Here is a 19,338-nt window from a genome sequence, read left to right on the forward strand (position 1 = left end):
TACGGCAAAATGTTGTAACTGTGTACGTATTTAAATATTTCCATTATAAAATTTATTATATTTAATTTCTTTTGAATTCAAATTGTTTAAATAAGATAGAATTTTTAATTCGCTTCAATGTGTTATGACTTTTTTTTATTGATTTTTTAACTTAATTGTATTTTTTATAAATTTGTATCGCCCTGGCGATAATTATGTATATCGGACTAGCCCATCATGAAAATTTATAAAACATATTTATACAACCCGATAGGAAATAAAAACAATTAATTTTATTTTCTTTATTTTACTATTTATATTTTTGTTTTTTCTTTTCACTTAGAATTAAGTTTTAATTTTTTATGTATTTTTTCATTTTATTTCATTTTATATTTTTTTTTATTTTATGTTTTTTTTTTATTTTTCTATTTTATGTTTTATTTTACAATTTATATTTCTTTCTTTTTACTTAATTTTATTTGTAATGTTTTCATGCACTATTTATTTCTTTTTTTTTCATTTTATTTTATTTCATTTTATATTTTTGTATTTTTTTTATTTTATTTTGCGTTATTTAATTTTAGCTTATATCAGTTTACTTTATTCTATTTCATTCGATTTAGTTAAACATTTTGTTTAAATATTTTTATGTTTATATTTATCATACCTTTGTTGCATTCCATTTCATTCCACACAAAGTGCCACCACTCACTCATACCAACCGTACACTCATTGTCAATGCCATTGTCAATGTTGCATGCCACACTTTTGTACAATTTATCTGCCACACTCAACTCGCTCAAGCAAGTGTCCTGCAACTTTCAAACAATCTCTTCATTCTTCAAAACAAAGTTTACTAGCATTTTACTATCATATTTTTGTTGCATGCGGTTGTCATACGAATATTTGTATGTTTACCACCTTTCTTATTTTTCATGTCGCTGTCTTTTTTTTTCTTTTGTTGTTGCTTTCATTAAGCAGCGGCCAATCACTAATACATAATCTGCTGCAGATTTCCTTTCTATATACAATAGATACATATGTATGTGTTATTTTATCTGTCTGTCAATCCGTTTGTCTTAAGTACTTTTACGTGCAGCTGTCACTTTCTACTTTCAACTTGCCACTTCATGTCTTATTTTTATTTACGCAATTTCTTGCAACAATGCATATTTGCTGTTTGCCACAATGTGTATTCATTGCAAATATGCACTTGTTAGTTTGACTTAAAATGTCTAAATGGAAGTAGCTGCGGTGTATTTATTTTTTTTTTTTTCTGGAAATAATTTTGTTTTCATAAATTGTGGAAAAGATGGAAATCAGTCAAATGTTAAGAAATATCCAAGTAAAAAAGTCGAATAGAAATACATACATACAACGTTATAGGAAATAAGTATAACAATAAAATGTGTTAAATTTATTTCGATCAGTTTAAGGGGAGAAGTAGAAGCTTGAAGTGTCACTTAAACTTGCTTGTGCGCTTTACCAATACAACGGCGGAGCGTGCATACATACATATGTATGTACGTCATGCTCTGATAAAATGAAAAGACAAAATTCTCTGCGGCCGTATAGTTATGTATATGTACATAGGTTGGTATGTATTCGTTGATGATAAAGCACTGTCTTGTCCTAATTCCGCCCACGTGTGTGAGCCAACATTAATTGCAAATTTTCGCGGCCATTATTAGTGACACTTTCTCGCATTTACATGCATTACACTCCCATACATACATATGTATGTACATATGTATAGTTGCATGCAGACAGATGAAACAGATGAAACAGATTGCACTTAACAGATTACAAAATGAACGTTATGGGAATTGTAAGTTATGTGCCAGTGTAATTCCATTACTCTTCTGTTAGAATCCCCAATGGGGATATCAATGAGGCACATTATAAATATATATATACGCATAATTCAAACACTTTATATGTACATACATACATACATGCATATGTAGTGCACACGCACACAAACATACATACCCTGCAGCAAAATTTAGTAACAGTCTGGCAAAGCGCTAGTTCCGCCCTACAAATTTCAGAACTGTCTCTGAACTACTGAAAAAGGGATGCAGAGTTGGACGGTTGAAACCCATATGTTGCTACATATTTTATGGGGCAACTGCTCAAATATTTCCAAAAAAGTCGTTATTGGTACATTAATGTCATTTTTATACATATCTACGTACGTATAAAATACGAATAAAATCATATAAACCGTGTTTTAAAACTTTATACAAAACAAAGTTAAATTTAACGATTTTTCGTCAAAATATTTGACCTTTTAATCAGATCTAAAAAAATTAGCAAAAGTGGTAAACAATCTCACTTTGAAATGGGAGTGCTATTGATATGAACGATAATGTACATACGTAAGCCCCCGAAATTGATTTTTTTTTAATTTCCAATGTTCTTCATTTTAAATATTTTTCGTTTAGTTTTTATTTAAGTACTATGTCTCATACTCCATAAACCATTTAAATTCTAATTCCTAACTGTGCTGCAAACTTATAGAACTCTAAAAACTGTCTTCAAAATTTCAATTTTTTAATCAGATATTTTTTATAAATATTTCGAGTATGTTTTGTAGCCCATAAAATTTTAGTGTAGTAAAGTGTAGTATTGCATCTTAAACGAAAATATTTAAATAGGAGAATGCCTTCAAGAGCGTGCGTAAAAAGAGTTATAAAAAATCAGCGCGATTAATTCTACTAAAATTTAATTGGCTATAGAACTGCATACTTATAAACTCTGATTTAAAATATTGAAGTTTTTATAACAGTTTCTAGATTTCTACTAAATTTCCAACACAGTTAGAAACGTGAATTTATTTGTTTATGTTATAATACTTATGAGCCATCCTTAAATAAAAAATTTACGAAAAATATTTAGTATGAAAACTATTGTGAATATTCAAAATTCTATATTTCTTATGAGATGCCGGAAAGTCTATGTATTACATTTCAATAAATTTAATGCAATTTAACGCTGAGTTATAACAAATAATAATTCAATATATCACCGTTTTTTCTCATTTTTTGACACGACTTAGTTCAGATTTTTAATTATAGGGATCCCAGAAATACCCATTATACGTAAAAAATATAAATTATTTTTAAGAATAACGGTTTTAGAAAGTAAAGGAGTAATTGACACTTTATGTTCCTAAATTTAAAGCACAGTTTGCGTCAAAAAGTAAATTAGTTCAAAACAAATAGCTCTTGAAACATATAATGAAGTATTTTTATTTACAAAATTGTATGCGTGCTTATTTACAGAAAAGGCTCTATACTATACTTATTAGAACCAGCTCAAAACTAACCACATTTTTTCTAGCCCGGAGGTGACCCTTTTTGAACTATCTAAGAACTGTTGTTATATGAACTGTATCAGAACCATCTAAACCAGAGTCAGCTCAGAACAAATTCAAAAGTTCTGCAGAGGGCGACAATTGTCACTTCGTAGGACATCGCCATGTTAAAAAAGACAGTTGCAAGCATTGAGTTGGGATAGATGAAGAACCAGTACCGTCCCTTTTCAGGCTAGCTCAGTGCAAGTTCTGAACCGGTTTGATTTGCTGCAGGGTATCTACTATATAGATATTATTGCTCTCGTGACACAGTTACACATTTCCACACATACATACATACATACATACATACATACATACATACATATGTATGTTCGACCTAATGCATGCATTCCTTTTGCCAACATTATCTGCTACTGCATCCGGCAAACGCTTTTGCATACAACGTTTATGTACATAACCTCAAACTTAAGTTGAGGGCGATGAATGCATACGTTAGCGTTTGACATTTTCAAGTGGCACTTAATTAATCCCAAAACGCTAATTTTAGTTTCTACAGCATGTCGCGTCGCATTGCGCTGTGTTGCGCTGCGCTGCTTTGCCAGTGTGAAAGTATATATGTATATATACATATCTAATTGTAAGTAACTTAAGTGCATGTAACTACCACACCTACCGCACGGCCAAACCTTCAAGCAAATCTCTAACAACGCCAATAATGCTGTGTGACTACCTTTTAACGGTGTCAACTAATTTTGAGCGCGCTTACTAGTAAGCTTTGGTTTGGCGGCGCAGTGTTGCAATTTATATCAACTAAGCGCCTTTGTCATTAGCACAAAATATTAGCTTTACAAATTTCTCCATTTTAGGTATAAACTAAATAGAAATCTGGCAATAACACGCTACTTTAACACCGAAATTTTGTAGAATAACCTCATCAGCAGCAGCAGCAGCCGCCGCTAACTCATTATTTAGGACGTTGCATTCAGCTGAAATTTCTTCAGATGAGGTTAGTTGGCTTACATAGATTTTGTAACGAAATTTTATAAGAGTATATTTATTAGGCGCAATATACCTGGATGGTTATCTGTTTGGTACAAAGCCATTATGAGCTTTATAAAAGTAGTTACTACCACTATGTATAAAAACAAAAACCAAGTTAACCAAAATTTCAAACTTTGGAAAAAATTTACGAAAATTCGACAGAATTTTTACAGTTACAGTATGCAGTTGTATAGTAGTTAGTAAAAAAAAAAACATGTTTGAAGCTTTTAAAAAATTCTCTTGATTTTTGATCATGTTTTTGCTGGCGGTGTTGAGCATTTTTTTCCACATAAAGATTTTTTTTTTTTTTTTTTGACGAAGAGATTTCAGCATCTTTATTAAAACTAAAAAAAATAATGAACCCGAATATATTTCAGACAAAGTTATCGTTCAGTTTATGAGCACAGCAAGCATTCTCTTCAGTTCTACCCTACCGAGACTTAACATTTTTTGGAGACTTTGGGCTTTTTCCTGAGGAAATTGAGCCATGTACCCGCTGCTGGCTCGTAACTAGTGCTTCGCTAACCCAAAGAAAGATTGGAGAACGAGTGGATGTGCGAAAGCGGCGAATTTCGATCGTAGAATGGGAGAAAGTGTGTTCGAACAGAAACTCTTTTTAAATCGCAAATAAGGGACTACTTGGGCTATACTTACGGTGACCATATTTATCATGAGAGACTTTCCCTACAACCCTTACAAAGCTCCTAAAGCCCTCTCGGCTCTTATTGAGAGAAACTCCAGCATAGCGTAAATGATACTAGGCAAACAGACATCTTACCTGCCTACTTTGGTAACAAGTTATCGACAAAAATTCCCGTAAGGAGCGAATGGTTAAGAGTAAAAAGCTAGACTCTCGCCCTATTGCAATCTTCAGCGATGGTTCTGAGCTAAATAATAAAGGCAACATTCGAGACAACTACTTCTAAGTATAAAACTGCGTCAACGAGAGTATTGTAGTGTCCTCTAAATTGAATTAGGATATACAAGTAAGGCTTCTTGCCTGTAATAGAATACGCCATCACTGTCTACTCGGAAGGCTTCGATTTAAAATCGATAGTGCAACAAAACCCCTTCGAAGGTAAGAATTCAAGAAATCATTCTAAGCGATTTGGCAACGCGATGCATAAAGAATGTAGCCTGGTTTCCCGGGCATAGATATATTCCTGGAAACAGCTTTGGACTAATCTCTAGTCGTTCAATTCTGCCAGGCCACTTGCTCAATTCGGTGAATACCACTATTGTTTTTTTAAAATTCTACCTGACCCGTTCAAATCGAGTAAATAACACCTGACTCTTTCTCTTTTCTCTCCCCACTCTCTTCACTCTCTTTCGATCGCTTCTGCACACTACCCAATCAATCGTTTTCATTAGCGAGAAAGACATACGGATTTCTTTCACTGCCTGATGACTCTTTTCGAACATTTGGACTTCACGGCGGTTCAGCGAGCGCAGGGTAAAAGCGTTGAACTCCAAAATCGCACTTTTCTTCTGCAAAAGGGCAAACTTTGATTGTAACGGAAATTTTAATCTATGGTCACCATAGGAGCAATTGACTGGACTAATGTTAGGCGTTGCCTAAGCTGTCAACAAACTCAATAACTGTTTCGTGGAGGTCGGACCGCATCCCCCGAAATTAGTAACTACTAATTGCTTATGTACGTCAGAAACGCGATAATTTTATCATAAATAAATTAGGCCAACGGACATGCAAAGTATTCACTTCCGCTGGAAAATGTGTAATGGATTGCACACCCACTACCAATATTGGATGTATATTTGCGCAATAAAATTAATCTAGGCATTAGGGGAAATACTAAAAAGCATTAAAAACCTCAACACGCTATCAAAAAGCCAATTTGATTTTATAGCCAGCTCACTTGTTGCGCTTGAAGGATGCTAATATTCACGAAATTTGGGTTTATATAAAAGCCAAAATATTTATCTTCAAACGCAAGTATTCAAATGTAGCACTGCCCGCGTCCATTAACACATTTGCATCAAAGTTCATATTTGTTTATGCTGGAAAAAGCATGACAAGCATGAATTTCCAACGGTTTCAATTACATAATAATCGGTGAAATTTTCTATGGCAGCTTTATTTTAATTACAATTATATTTGTGTTAATTTTATGTATTTATCTAAATAATTTGTTTACCATCGGTATACACTTGTATTTAATTGAAAAACGCCGCAGCAAAAGGTAATTAAATTTTGGTTGCCACCTAAATTTTAAAATTTTTAAAATCCTGAAAACAGAATTACAAGCAACATGGAATAAACGGAAGTTGATAGTGTGGCTGAATACAACGCTTATATCGTATATATATGTGCATATGTACGACTCCTGCGAAATGGCTGAGGGCAAAATCCAACAAGAATTTTTAGAATTGGAATGGGTAAATATATATGTATGTAAGTATGTAAGTATGTATGTATCGCAATTACAAAATAGACCACTTAAAGTATTGAAAAAAAATTAGGTATTTATTCATGCTAGAGATGGGCCAAACACGTGATTTTCTACGTGTCACGCTTTTTCACGCGTGAGCGGTTAGATTTTCCGTCAATCATGTAATTTCCACATACACTAGATGACAAATGAAAGTGTACACCTTGTTCTAATATAATATTCACAATTATTTTCATCAACAATTTTTTGCATTATCTAATTACACAGGTATACAAAAACAAAAAAAAGCTGCTGCATATTAAGCCAAACTTCTGTATATATCCCTAGGTTATTCGACCCGCGAATACGCGGTCCGTTAACCTCCATAATGTCAGGTTCGAGGTCATTTTTCTGTGGCCAAGAATCGGCACATTTCTAAGGCATCGAATCCCAACGCACAATTTTGTTTATAGAGTAAAAAGGCTTAATACAGTTTTATTTAAAAGAAAACACCGAGAAAAAAATTGAAAAATGTTGTTAGTTTTTTAAGAAAATATAAGTTATATTTATCTACCTTGAAAAAGCGTGTAAATCAAAATTTAAAAATTTGTAGAGCATTTATAAAAATTCGACGAATTGGAACACTTGCTTGGAATTGAGATGAAAACTTTGTGGAATTTTTGTACAAGGTCTGAAATTTAGACTTATATGGGCTGATTCTATTTAAATTCATGCAGTGTGAATAGGTTCAAAATTCGAAATCAAGTTTAATACTTTTCATGTTTTTTTTTTACAAATAAAGAGACACGTATTTTTTTGTTTGGCAAAAAAAAAATCGCCGAGTTACGAGCATCTGAAAATTTTAGTGCAAAGTGTGGTTTTAGAGAAAAACGGCTGAACATTTTATTTTTTTGTTATCATTCTATTTTTTTTTAAGTTAATATTTTTCAATGCAGTTTTTTGATTGTAGAAGTGTTTTTGATGCTCTATCTTTGCGTACTTGAAAATTTCTGAAAACTAACAAAATGGCGGCCGTTTTTGGAAAAATCAAAAAGCCAATTTTCTCAAAAACAGCATTTTTAATTTTCTTGAAAATTTGTTTGTGGTTACTAGATAGAATAGAGACATTTTTCCAATAGGTTTGGTGCCCGCTAAACTGCCTTGAAAAGTCGTAATTTTTTTTTTTTTTTCTGAAAATAAGAAGACTTGGTATTTTGGGTGATGTAGCGCCATATATAATACATATATACATTATGTTTTTTGATCTCAGTAATATTTTTCATGCTCTTCGATTAAAAATTTTAAAATTTTGAAAACTATAATATAATATTAAATAAATAAATAAATTAGTATATTAGCAGTGAAGCTGCATGGCGTTAAAGCGCCAAAAAAAAAAAAAAAAAAAAAAAAAAAAAAAAAACTCGATTTTTCAGCAACTTAAAACTTGCACATTTTTACTAGAATTTAATAAGCTATAAAACTGCATACCAAAAATTATTCTAAAAATTAAAATGCATGGAATTGGGATGAAAAGTTTGTAGAATTTTTATAATTTTTGTACAAAGTCTGAAATTTAGATTTATATGGTATGTGTTAGATAAACAGCTATAGTTTTATATAAAAATAATGAACTTTAAAAAAAGCAAAAGAAAAGTAGTCAAAACTGGTAAAAATATGAATGTGCTATCTTTTGTCGCGAGATGTAAATGAAAAAGAAAACTCTGGAAATCTGGACTTAATCGGTACAAATATGAAAAATCAGGACACTTATACATCCCAACTTTTAAAAAATATTCATCGGGACAATTTTCTCAAAATCGATACTGTCCCGCCAAAATCGGTACAAATGGTCACCGTAGTTACATATATCGCAAAAACTTGTATCTGAACTATCAGTGGCATAGGAGATAAGGCTTATACAGCACCGATCTTGACGATTTTCTCAATATACTTTCTATGATTATTTAGAAAATAGCTCACTAAATTTATAGGTTTTAATAAATAAATATTCGGACGAATTGATAACCTCCTTCCTTTTTTTTTGAAGTCAATTAAAAAGAATACTGCGCAATGATTTTTTTAACTTCCTTTTATCTAAATATTCATACACACGTCTGATATAGTATTTTCGAAGTGAGCCAAAAACATACTATCTTCCCTTGTAAACTAGTGTAATGCCCCTACATACTTTTACCTATATATGGTGACAAGAAAACCGACTGCTTTAATACGCTCGCTACTACTGTCATTATAATGCATTGACATTATGCAGTTCGATGAAAGAGACATGAGCACTTGCAATTTCCGCGAAATTGCACACAATCGAAGGTTAAAGGCTCCCTGCCGCCATACACAACAGCAACATAATTAAATCCAAATAGAAGGCAATGTATGGCATTACTCAAGGTGAGCTGCTGTCAGACAAAGCTGTTGTAGTAGCTCAAGCTAGTAATGCACTTAAGAGATATTTAGCTGACCACTGAATTACTGCATATGGATAGGAGTATTGGTGTCAATATCGAGTGCGAGATAGGAGAATGAGCTGTTTATAATTGAATTAACCAAGCGCACACACACACTTATTTGCTAATGGTTTTGCAATTGTACACTTGTTGTTGCTTGATAAGTTGAAATTTTCATTGAACCGTGTCAATGACGTACCTCTAAGCGGCAATAACTAGTGCATGATTCAAGCGAACAAACATACACTCACACAACAAAAAAAAAAAAAAAAGTTATAAAAAAAATTAAGGCTGTCAATAGCAAGATCAGAAAATACTCGAGCTCGTTGCCATAACTCGAATACTCGTACTGAGCAATGTCAACAGCATGTGCTACCAACCAAGTCCACAACTCTTAAGTAATCCGAGCCAAGCCTTTTTCCGACACGTCGAATGTATGTACATATGTATGTTATAAAAAGTAGAAAATCCGACAATGTTGCAAAATAACAAGTGCAATTATTTATGGCGTTTACGTTTCTACCAAACAAGGGTTACATTCTTTTTGCCCTCTACGCACAAATACTAAGAAGTGGGCAATGAGAAGGCAACATTTTTTGTAGAAACGAAAACGCCATTAGAAAAATTATTAAAGACAGCAAAGGAACGGCCGTTGCCAATGGAGCAAGAGAAAATATATGTGCATACATATATCCATTCATATATATTCGTAACAGGCGGTAAGACAAGCTGTCAAAGGAATAAAGGCTTCATAGTAATGCACAGCCAGTCGAAGGACACATTTAGATGGCGCGAACTGAGAAAATCATCTAAGGACGATTAACTCGTAACATAAATACTTACTACAAAGTTTGCACAAACATGTGTAAGCGCTAGCTTCTGGGAAAAGAAATATTTATCGCGAATTATAGCTATTTTTTGGAAATATATACACGACAACAAAACCACTTTCATTCTCACAAAATTATCAAGAGTTTAATGATAGCGGAGACTTTAGCTAATTTAGTTTCCAGCTCACACGAAAATAGTCTCAAATTTTGAATTAAAATTCAGATTCGCTGCTGTACATTTCATGCACAGATGACAGTTTCGGTAATAGTATCAACAGTTACGGTGGCGACAGAGGTCTAAAAAAAGACTGTTGCTTAACCATAATCGTCCGCTGGCAGTTTTTATTAGTAATAGGCATGATTGAGGTTTCTAGAACAGGGTCCAAAAAGTACAAAAGGTCCGACGTTTAATGCGATTCTTTTGCCAGAAGGCGAGTAGGTTCCAAATAATTTTGAAAAATCTTGGTTACGTAGACCCGACTCGTGGAAGAGCGTCCGTGTTTGACTTAAAAAATAGAACTGAGCCAATTTATTTGGGTTCTCCGTCACGTTTAAACCCTGATTGGGGTTTACTTCAAGCGAATAGTCTGTCAAGAATAAGTTACTGGATGCAGAATGGGTTGCTATATGGTAGCCACGGAATCAATAAAATAACTGTACCATTGGATCAAGATAGCGGCCGGATGTGGGGAATCCATTTAACAAAATCTTGAGCATACAATTACGTCGCCGCCATTCGGTGATGCGTTTTCGTTAACAGGCAAATCCCATAAGATAGATCGTGTCAGTTGACACCGTCTACGGTTTTACGTCGTCGAGTGTACGCGCCTTAACAGGGGACATTATTATTGCCGTTGCGATATATAAATAGTCAAACACAAGTTCAACAAATCTGTGAAAAGAAGTTTTGAAACAAATTCATAACATAAACGACATTTGATCAGTCATTCTAAAACTCATTCTCATTTTCTCACCTACTGACCAGTGGCGCCACTCTTTGTGCAAAGAAAAGTCCATCGTTTTCTACAGTTATACACTAACTATTAGATCGTGAGTGAAGATTTGCATATTAATTTGATATTAACTTGATCGTAGTTGAATAAACACGGCCTTCAATTCCAAGAGAAGGCAACTCGCTTTCTTTACAGTTCTCCCATGACTTCCTTGGCCATCAGGAAATCTCTCAGTGTATACCGTCAAAATTTTGAGGTAGTAAACAAATAGGTCGTGTTCAGAAATGCATCAAGCCAAAGCATCAGGCGCTTTTATTTTTTTATTTATTTTTTTTTTTTTGATGGAAATGTCCAATATGCGCAACCACGGTTAAATGCCTAATTGCACCCTTACTAATATAGCTGATGCTATTTCGGCGGCTGCCAATAGCCGAAATCCTACTAATACTGTAAATGTGAAAGTTTGTATGTTTGGATGTATGGGGCTCTATCAAGCGGGAACCGACTGAACGGATTTGCATGAAGTTTCGCACACAGAGGGTTTATGGCCTGGATTAAAAATAGGCTACTTTCTTAACAGCTTTCCCGATCAGAACCAAATTTGGATGGCCTTACGACTGAAAATAATTCCCATAAAACAAGGGGGCATAGCCCCTCCCATACTTTAACTTGGTACTTTAAGTTAGTATGGAGATATGTATATGTATATGTGAATTCAAATTCATACTCACGGCGGAAAATCGGCGTTTTTGGAAAAGGGGCGTGGCACCTCCCATACTAACTGAAACTTTCATATTGCATATCTCTTCAAATATTTTGGGTAAAGTACACTAGCTTGGTGTGGACATATGTATGTATGTACATATGAGAAATCAATCCCATACTCATGGTGAAAAATAAGAGTTATTGGACAAGGCGGTGTGGTAACTCCCATGCAAATTGATTTATTTTATGCTGCATATCTCTGGAGGTTTCGGAGATGAGCGTAAACGAACACAGTGACACGGGATTTTTTTTATGTATTAAGATGTAGCTATGTATATGTAGTATATGTACATAACAACTTAATTCCCATTACTTTAGTTAATAAAAAAAATAACACCAAATAAATCAAAAAAAAAAAAAAAAAAATTCAATAACCAAAAGCCAAAATCAATTAACTTTCCGTCGTCCACGTCGACATGCAAGAAACGCATACCACTGGTCAATTGAATCGGACAGTCAGACATTCATAAAAGCACGCAAATGCTATTTTGAGACACGCAAACGTCTGCCCCGCTTTCGCATTTAAAATTCCATACACGCACCGGTACGTGGTGGTCAATATGTACCAAGGATGTTGCGAATATTTGCATTCGCATTCGTTATGCGAATGATTCGCATCATTTTACACATTTGCATTCACATCATGTGATACGAATGTTTTGCGAATGCGAATGTGTGCATTGGCAGCGAGTTCACTCCAATATTGTTGAAATGGCTCCAAGTCTGTTGTCTAAGCAGGATGCGGATAATGACCGGCTTTTACCTTCAGGCGCTAAACGGTAAAGTAGTCTATCAAGCAACTTTGATGGGCCTTCAACAAGTACTGCGAAAAGTATTATAAGCAACCTAGAAATAATTTTACATTCCTCCAGCGAAAGCGAAGGCTCGGATGTAAAATTAAAGCTCAACTGAAGGCCTATCTTAAAAAAAAAAACGAGCTCATCTCGGTGAAAATCCTCTCGATTGGTGGTTCCAAGTGAGCAACTGTTCAGTGCCGCCGGCCTTATATACGAGCCTCTAAGAAATTGCCTCTTGGGAGAAAAGGCAGCAAAATTACTTTTTTTGAAATATAATAGGCCCCTTTTGAACATTGACTTCTAGATTAAAGCATTGTATAGGTTAAGCACACGTTTAATGTTTTAATAATTTACAAAATTTTCAAGTAATAAAAACGATGAGTTTAAGTTGAGTATAGCTTTTTTAATTTTATTCCTAACATTCGCATTCGCTTTCGCACATTCGCAATCCGAAAACTCGCATTCGCATTCGCATTCGTGAATGTGAAAAATATTGCATTCGAAACATCCCTGATATGTACATATGAGGCACTACTGATGCATATATAAATATTTATGTATGAAAGTCTTGTCTTTCTTGTATTACAGGTTCGTTGCACAGTTATTTAGTTGAATTTTTGATGCATACAAAAATATTTATAATACGTACGCAAGTGCATATGAATGTACATATGTACATAAGTATATATCTGCCAAAAAAATAATGAAAGATATCGGTTCAACTTGAATTGGCAAGCGAGGTCGTTTGCCTTGATTTTACGAGCTGTGTAATTTGCAAAATGGGTCAGCGGAAAATAGTGATTGGCAGAGCTAAATGCATACATATGTACATAAGAAAGTGTATTTTACTTTTATAGTTTTTTTTTATCGCTACACATATCGACGAACCTCTGCAATAACCACACAACTCAAATTATAAAAGTTTTCAGTAGAGCCAATTACAGTTTTGGCGTTTCTTAATTTAGCAATAATATGGCTTGAAACTCTTAATTTTTGTGGGCTAAAAAATATTCGTAATATTTTTTAAGCTAAATCACGATTTCAAACTTTATAAAAACTTAAAAAAAAAATTTCAAATCTTCATCAAAATTTCAACTTTTTAATCTGAATCTTTAGAACATTTTTGGCTATGAAGTGTCAAAGCCCATACAACTTTAGTATAATGAAGAGCAAGTTTCAATCGTCTAAAAAAATCGTGTTGATTTTGTAGATTTTTTTTTTTTTGGACTGTTTTCGCGGCTGAAATTTTGATAAAAATTTGTTGAATTTTCCAAAATTTTGTATAAAGCTTGAAACCTTGATTTATATGGTTTTGGTTAAAACTTGGACAATATTTTCGCAGAAAAATACCAAAAAAAAAAATTCGACTTGAAAAATATTGTAAATACTAAAAAACAATCAACACTTGGTCACTTGTTTGAGTCACTGTGTTATAATAACTCGTACTGCAGTTAACGTCAGCATCAGCATATCACATATCAATCAATGACTATCAATGTTTACACGCAATCAGCGATTGGCATAAAACAATATTAAATCAAAACCAGTTTTTAAGCACTTAACAGGTGCGAAATATTGAAACAATCACTATGTATAAATATATATGTGTAGATAAGCAACCACAACCGCTAAGACAGTGCGATAAAAATCGCTTTCACTTTTAAGGTCATCCCATGCTCTGCTCACCAATGGACGGCAGCATCATGATTCAATAATACAAGGTTCGATAAAAGCTCTGATCCAATACTTTTCGTGAAAAATCCTGTAAAACTGTCAAACAGCAAAATTACTCTCTGAAGTGAGAGTAAAAAGTGAGTAACAACAAAAAGTACGGGAACAAAAAATCCATTTTTCCCGTAAAAACGTCAACCAGTGATTGCTTGACACTTTTCATGATTTTACCAGAAGAAAAAGTTCGGGTAAAATTTTGCAACTTCATTCTCTACACAACTCTCCAAAAGTCGCTCTCATTTACAGGATTTTGGAGGATTTTGGAGTACGGAAACATTTTTCCTGCAACTTCCTGCAAGTTCGTGTAAAATCCTGCAAGTTCATGGAGTACTGGATCAGAGCTAAACTGACAGTTGTCTCTCTCGCACCGCTCCTTTAGCAGTGGCACCGTGTTGCTTCTTTGCAAGTTTACATGGAAACAGTGTAGCTTTGGGTGAAATAAAAGTATAAGCTTTTGTGCAATATGTTTATTTGTATATGTATATGAAGCATATTTAACTGATGAAAACATAAACATTGGATGTTTACATCAATCTCATAGTAGTCTTATATTAATTTTGAGTAATTTTGCAGTTTTTATACAGATAAATAGCACATAAATTACGTAATTCACGTAGATATATCAATATTACGTTCAACATTTCGTTTAAAATGCCAGATTTCCTGCAAATACATTAGAATTTACAAAAGGCATTTCACTACTAATTGGCTACTTTGCGTACTTTTCTAGTACAATTTTCGCACCAAGAGATTTCATTCTTCCCCTTTCTCCGTCCTTCGTAAATGCAACCTTTTGTAAGGGACATCTGGCAACATCAGGTTTCATAACAAAGCAAAAGGCGATACCACAAAAATACAGGTTTGAGTTACTCGCACGCTAAAGCAAATACTATGAACGCCAAACCACAGCCAGTTGACAGCTAGTTGAATCTAAATGAAGATATCAATATACCGATAGGCCAACAAAAAGGAGAACAAAAGTGGTAAGACTAGACTTCTGAGAGACAAGAAACGTGTGCTGCTAGAAGGTTGTGGCTTCATCTCAACTCAGACAGCAGCACTTGATGACTTGACTATGCTTGTAAATACCCTGCAGAAAATGTATCTAACTATAAGTTAACTTGAAGTTGATTAGGAAGGAACTTAAGGTGGCGTTGGCCGCGAAATAGCCAAGGGTGGTTACCTCTGCATTGGGTGTCAACTAGGGATGAGCTCCCGAAAAATTTTAAATATCGAATTAATAGTAAGAACTTGTTTAAGAATTTGAAGTAACATTTTTGTAAAATGTGGTTTTGACTACGATTAACAAAAAGCTTGAAACTGTAAAGAAAACCAACTCCCGATACGTCAGCATTGCTTTTCAACTAGTTTCAACTTGAAACTTTCAAATTAGGTTTTGGTTGTTAACTAAAAGTTATATATTTTACCGAAATCCCGCAAAAAATCTAACTACAAGTGGATTATTTTTTATCAACCGATACTTTTTTTCTACAGGGTATGACGACTCGTATGCATACATATTTTGTATATGTATATATTATATGTATGTACATTTACATAGTGTGGTTGATGGAATGGCGGTAAAGTAAAATCGAGTAGCCGACCACAGAAGTGTTTGCGGCGTCGGCCTAAATTACAAGTAAAAAGTCATAACAATAACAAATGATGGGCATGATAGCAGTCATACCAGATTAATACTAAGCGTTTACTATATAAGTATGTACATTAGGGCGGATCAATTTTTTTTTTTTTACTATGCGCGTATAGCATGGGAGAATTGTACGTGTAATTCTTAGCAAATTTGCTGAAGAATCTTTTTGGAGTTTGCCAAAAAAATTCCATGTGAATTTGAAAATTTTCACTGTTTCGATTTCTCATACCAGAAAATCCCTTATAGCATGTTTTTCATACAAAATTTAAGCACTTCTACATATACTATACTACAGCCAAGTGCTAAGAAACTTATTTACGCAATTTGGCAAACTCTAAATTGATTTTATACCCATAATTTCTTCGGAAAATTTGCTCAGAATCCTACTGTGCTACAGGCGAAAAATCTCCCATACAAATGGACCCGCCCTAATGTGCATACTATGTATGTATGTGCAAATATATACTTAAATATACTAATTTAGAAAACACAAGTTTTGATGAGACGAGCAGCAGACCGGTCGAATTTATTTGTTTGTTTGTTTTTGCGGCTTGTGGCAGCTGTAATTTGGTGGCAACTAAATAGTCGTTGGATCACCATACAAATATCGTCTCAATTATTAAGATAGCACGGAGTATTAATTTGTTGTTTTTTACTTATCTGTTTGCCCAATTTGATACTTAATTAATGACTATTGACGTCGATTGGCGCTAATGTATGATGATTTATGCACAAATAGGCTCGTGTTGTGACGTATGTACATATATAGTTGGGACTAAATATGTTAGGAAATCGACAGAATTTTGAGATGTTACAAGGTCGGAGGTAAAAATAAAAGTTCTGAGAGAGAGAGAGAGAGAGAGAGAGATCAGTTCAACTGCGCGGTTAATCCGGATCAACGTTGCCGTCTGTTCATACTTTAACTCGCTAATCTGTGATTTAAAAAAAAAAAAAAAAAAACACAAAAACAGATTATGCACACGAAATTCGTCCCTCGCTAATCTATAATTATGAAATAATCTCAGATTAAACCTGTACCTTTTCGGTAGCAAAGCAAGTTTTGTCGAAAAAAGTACGCTAGCAAGAACAAGAGGTTCTTTTATGCATTTTTAATGAGATGATGAATTAAAATATATTTAAATATATCTTGTTTCGTCAGTAAAAAACGATCACAGTGGCAAAAAGAAGATATTGAGCTCCATCTTGACGGGTTGATTACCGAACACTATTTTTAAATGTAAACGTACTTTAAGGGTGCTTATCTGGTAATCCAAATTAAACTTTCCGAATTGAACGATGCGTAAACACTTACGAATTTCCAGAATTTGATCCAATTACATTCTATGCGAAATTTACACGACGTGCCAGAAGTTTGTTGTTTAAAACTAAGCTATCTAGCGCCCCTTACTAATTGGTAGTATTTATTTTTGATATGTTTTTAAAATGCACAGGTAGGCAGGCAAAAAACATAAAAAAAAAAATAACAGAGAACTTATGTTTATAAAAATTAAATTTTTACATTTTGTGCTTTAGCATTTTTTTTTTTTTACATTTTATTCAAAAGATTCTACAAGACCCCGTTAAAAAATGCCAAAAATTAGTATTTTGTCACTTTTAAGTCAAAATATCTCAACAACTGGAGCCAATCTAATATTTTTAATTTCAGATTCTGATTGTACGGAAAAAATCCTATAAGAATCAGGGTTCACCTTTCGTGCCGCAAAAACTTTTTGAAATTTTGTTGGCCTACGGTCAAGCCAACTATCTACTGAAAGTATCAATGAATATGAAGACGTTTCTACGTGAGTTAGACTATGGACCGATTGCTCATAAGTCTTGCAAGAGTTTGTGTTTTCTGATATTTCAAGTTAACATGAAAAGCAATTAGATTTGGCGATAGACTTTTAGAGTTTCTTCAACAACATCCATTGCAACACACTCATTAAGGTTAAAAAAGAATACTTCATTATACAATCAATAATTTTTAACATTTACACATTCATCAACTCACAAATGGCATTTAACAAACACACATGCAACATATAGTTAATTGTCAATGTTGAATAATTCAAATTTCAATTATATATTTACATATATATAGATGCACTTACCAACAACAATGGCGAATATGCAAATTTTCAAAACCGCCATTTTTAATATACTGCAACACTGGAAATGTATTTATGTATATACTTGGAGCTGAGCGATGTGAGAAAAAATAAAAAATTTAATTAAACACCGAAATAAATAAGGCAGCAAATGAGCTGCATGCAATAATAAATGTATTTTTATATTTCATTGATTTATATTTTTTTAATTAGTCTTTTTTTTTTTTTAATTTGCTGAACCAAACCAGGTAGTAGTTGACTCTTAGAAATTAAATTAGTTTTTTTTTTTTTGTTTTAATTTGTTTAGAACACTAAATTTTGTTATTGAACATGCGTTAATTGAATTTATTTTACATAAATTAAAAATCGTTGTTATACACACAATTTTACATAACTGAATTCTAATTAATCATTTTTGCGCTTTTGAAAAATTTTATTTTGCATTCGTGGCAGGTTTTTGCTCGTTTTTTTTTGGTAACACAATGCTTTTCTTTGTATCGAATAGTTTAATAATCTACACACAGGATAAATTTTTCCTTTAGTTTATGGAAATGTTTAGCTACAAATTGAATTTATTTACAAATTTTTCTTTTCCAAAACAACTCAATGTGGCCATTTTGCCATACCTGTTATGCGTTTCTTTGGATTTCTTTCACAATTCGTTTCACCGTTTTTTTAAAGCCCTAACCCACACTCAGCGATCGCAGACCAGCCACGACTAGGAGTCGTCGCCAACTTCTCACCACATTAAATACATGTTTTCAACGTTGGCCTCAGTTGTTTTGGAAGCGGTTTGACTTGCATATATATGTATAAGCATAACAATTTCAAAGAGTTGCTTATATTCAAACATGTACATACATACGACACACATGCACTAGCACACAGGCAAAAGTGTATATTCTGACGCGGAGGTGCGGCTTCATGTTTCAAGAAGACCAAGTTTATGATTTGGATTCTATACATAGCGCCAATAGGTTTTTTTCTCTATTGCAGAGTTGGCACACATCCATCAACAGATACCCTACTTGGCGCTGGGCGTTTAAATAATTTTGTAGATCTTCTTAGCGATGGATTGCGATCAAAAACAGCGATTGAGCGAACTTATTGATATAAATTAAAAATAAGAGGAAAATAGACATTTTGGTAACTATGTGGTTTGGCGATCGAGCTTGTCGTCAATTGTCGGGTGCGTGCCAGAATATTGTTCCGAAATGGTAGTCTGATATAGAAAATCTTTTTGCAAAAAGCAGAATTGCACCTGCGAGGTTCAGGCTCGTATTCACTAACGTTTTCGATGTCAAATATT

The 19,338-nt window shown here is 33.5% G+C and overlaps 1 protein-coding gene across 1 annotated transcript in view; it reads right to left on the bottom strand.

The window, feature by feature from the left end:
• Positions 1–18,763, bottom strand: part of LOC118735913 (protein obstructor-E) — a 36,940-nt gene extending 18,177 nt beyond the window's left edge. Inside the window, exons 1-2 of the mRNA XM_036465941.1 lie at positions 18,656–18,763; positions 18,033–18,120 (exon numbers count right to left, since the gene is read on the bottom strand). Of these exons, the coding sequence (XP_036321834.1) occupies positions 18,033–18,072 (40 nt within the window). The 5' untranslated portion in view covers positions 18,073–18,120; positions 18,656–18,763. The remainder of the gene's footprint in view (positions 1–18,032; positions 18,121–18,655) is intronic.
• Between the last annotated feature and the right edge of the window lie 575 nt (positions 18,764–19,338).

The sequence above is a fragment of the Rhagoletis pomonella genome, unplaced genomic scaffold, assembly GCF_013731165.1.
Source record: "Rhagoletis pomonella isolate Grant_MI unplaced genomic scaffold, Rhpom_1.0 Rhpom_scaffold_00003, whole genome shotgun sequence".
Taxonomy (NCBI): domain Eukaryota; kingdom Metazoa; phylum Arthropoda; class Insecta; order Diptera; family Tephritidae; genus Rhagoletis; species Rhagoletis pomonella.